Source organism: Notothenia coriiceps, unplaced genomic scaffold (assembly GCF_000735185.1).
Source record: "Notothenia coriiceps isolate Sejong01 unplaced genomic scaffold, NC01 NC01_scaffold00015131, whole genome shotgun sequence".
Classification (NCBI taxonomy): domain Eukaryota; kingdom Metazoa; phylum Chordata; class Actinopteri; order Perciformes; family Nototheniidae; genus Notothenia; species Notothenia coriiceps.
In genome coordinates, this window is record NW_011347832.1 from 1 (window position 1) to 2,063 (window position 2,063).

At 45.0% G+C, this 2,063-nt stretch overlaps 1 protein-coding gene across 1 annotated transcript; it reads right to left on the reverse strand.

The window, feature by feature from the left end:
* Positions 1-656: 656 nt before the first annotated feature.
* LOC104948797 (protein NLRC3-like) lies at positions 657-2,059 on the reverse strand (the record flags this gene model as incomplete). Its single annotated transcript, XM_010775022.1, has 1 exon — positions 657-2,059. A coding segment is annotated over one exon (1,383 nt), but the record flags the coding sequence as incomplete, so codon positions are not given.
* Positions 2,060-2,063: the final 4 nt, after the last annotated feature.

Sequence of the window (2,063 nt, forward strand, 5' to 3'; positions counted from 1 at the left end):
GGGAAGGCTGGCTCTATCATAGGCTGCAAACAGAATTATTTTTGGAGTTATAGTGGAGAGTAGGACCCTGGAACTGTTAACCATTTTGGATCATATGTCCCCCCCCTCTCCACCATCAGCTGGACAGACAGCGGAGCTCCTTCTCTACAGACTGATCCAGCTCCGCTGTCACGAGGACCGATACAGGAAATCTTTCAAGACCCCCCTCTGGCTGGCAGGGAACTCCCTGCTCTTTAGTTTGCTAAGTTTCTCCATCTCTATAATATTGAACAATTTGCACATATTGTATACCTCACAGGATCTACATTTTAATTTAAGTTAAAAAAAGCAACTTTCCACAATTTCTAATAAATATCTATAGATATTCCCTATGACTGTTTGTTTCTATGGTAGATTGATCTATTATAGAAAAATTACATATAATTAGTATATTTTATAATGCGTATTATTTTAATCCTTTATAGATATATATTGTTTATATTGTGGACTGTATATATATATATATATATGTTTTTTTTTACTGTATGCTTTTGTTTTTTTATTTTATTTGTTAAATATTTTAACTTGGGTGATGACTTTTACCAACGCTGCTGCTACAATTTCCTAATTTGGAATGAACATTCATCTATCTATTTATTTTTATTTACGAATAAAAACATAGGTTTAATCTGGATAGTTATGTGTTCACGTACAGAGCTTTGTTGGAGGCTTTGACCACTGGCAGCAGCCTCAGAAGAGCCTCCTCTGAAGCAGAGTATTTCTTCAGGTCAATGACGTCCAGATCTTCTCCTGATGACAGTAAGATGAAGACCAGAGCTGACCACTGAGCAGGAGACAGATTCTCTTCAGAGAGACTTCCTGAACTCAGGGACTGTTGGATCTGCTCCACTAGAGAACGATCATTCAGTTCATTCAGACAGTGGAACAGGTTGATGCTTCTCTCTGGAGACAGATCCTCTTCTATCTTCATCTTGATGTACTGGACTGTTTTCTCTTCAGTCCCTGAGTAACTTCCTGTCTGTGTCAGCAGACCTCGTAGGAGTTTCTGATTGGTCTGCAGTGAAAGACCCAGGAGGAAGCGGAGGAACAAGTCCAGGTGTCCGTTTGGACTCTGTAAGGCCTGGTCCACAGCTCTCTGGTAGATATATGCTGGTGTAGGTTTCACCTCATACTGCTTGGTTGTTGGTTCTTTTGCGTTGATGAAGGTCAGATGGACATGAAGAGCAGCCAGAAACTCCTGAACGCTCAGATGGACGAAGCAGAACACCTGGTCCTGGTACAGTCCTCTCTCCTCTCTAAAGACCTGTGTGAACACTCCTGAGTACACTGAGGCTGCTCTGATATCGATGCCACACTCTGTCAGGTCGGACTCATAGAAGATCAGGTTGCCTTTCAGCAGCTGCTCAAAAGCCAGTTTCCCCAGAGCCTCCATCATCTTCCTGCTCTCTGGACTCCAGTGTGGATCTGTCTCAGCTCCTCCATCATACTTGATGTTCTTCACTTTGGACTGAACCACCAGGAAGTGGATGTACATCTCAGTCAGGGTCTTGGGCAGCTCTCCTCCCTCTCTGGTTTTCAGCACCTCCTCCAGAACTGAAGCAGAGATCCAGCAGAAGACTGGGATGTGGCACATGATGTGGAGGCTTCGTGAGGTCTTGATGTGGGAGATGATGGTGCTGGCCTGCTCCTGATCTCTGAATCTCTTCCTGAAGTACTCCTCCTTCTGTGGGTCAGTGAACCCTCGGACCTCTGTCACCATGTCCACACACTCAGGAGGGATCTGATTGGCTGCTCCAGGTCGTGTGGTTATCCAGAGGCGAGCAGAGGGAAGCAGCTTCCCCCTGATGAGGTTTGTCAGCAGCAGCCGATCCACTGAGGTGGACTCTGTGACATCAGTCAGGATCTCAGTGTTGAGGAAGTCCAGAGGAAGTCGACTCTCATCCAGACCGTCAAAGATGAACACAACCGGGAACTGATCAAACCTGCAGATTCCTGCGTCTCTGGTTTCAGAGAAGAAGTGATGAACAAGTTCCACCAAGCTGTACTTGTTCTCTCTCACCACA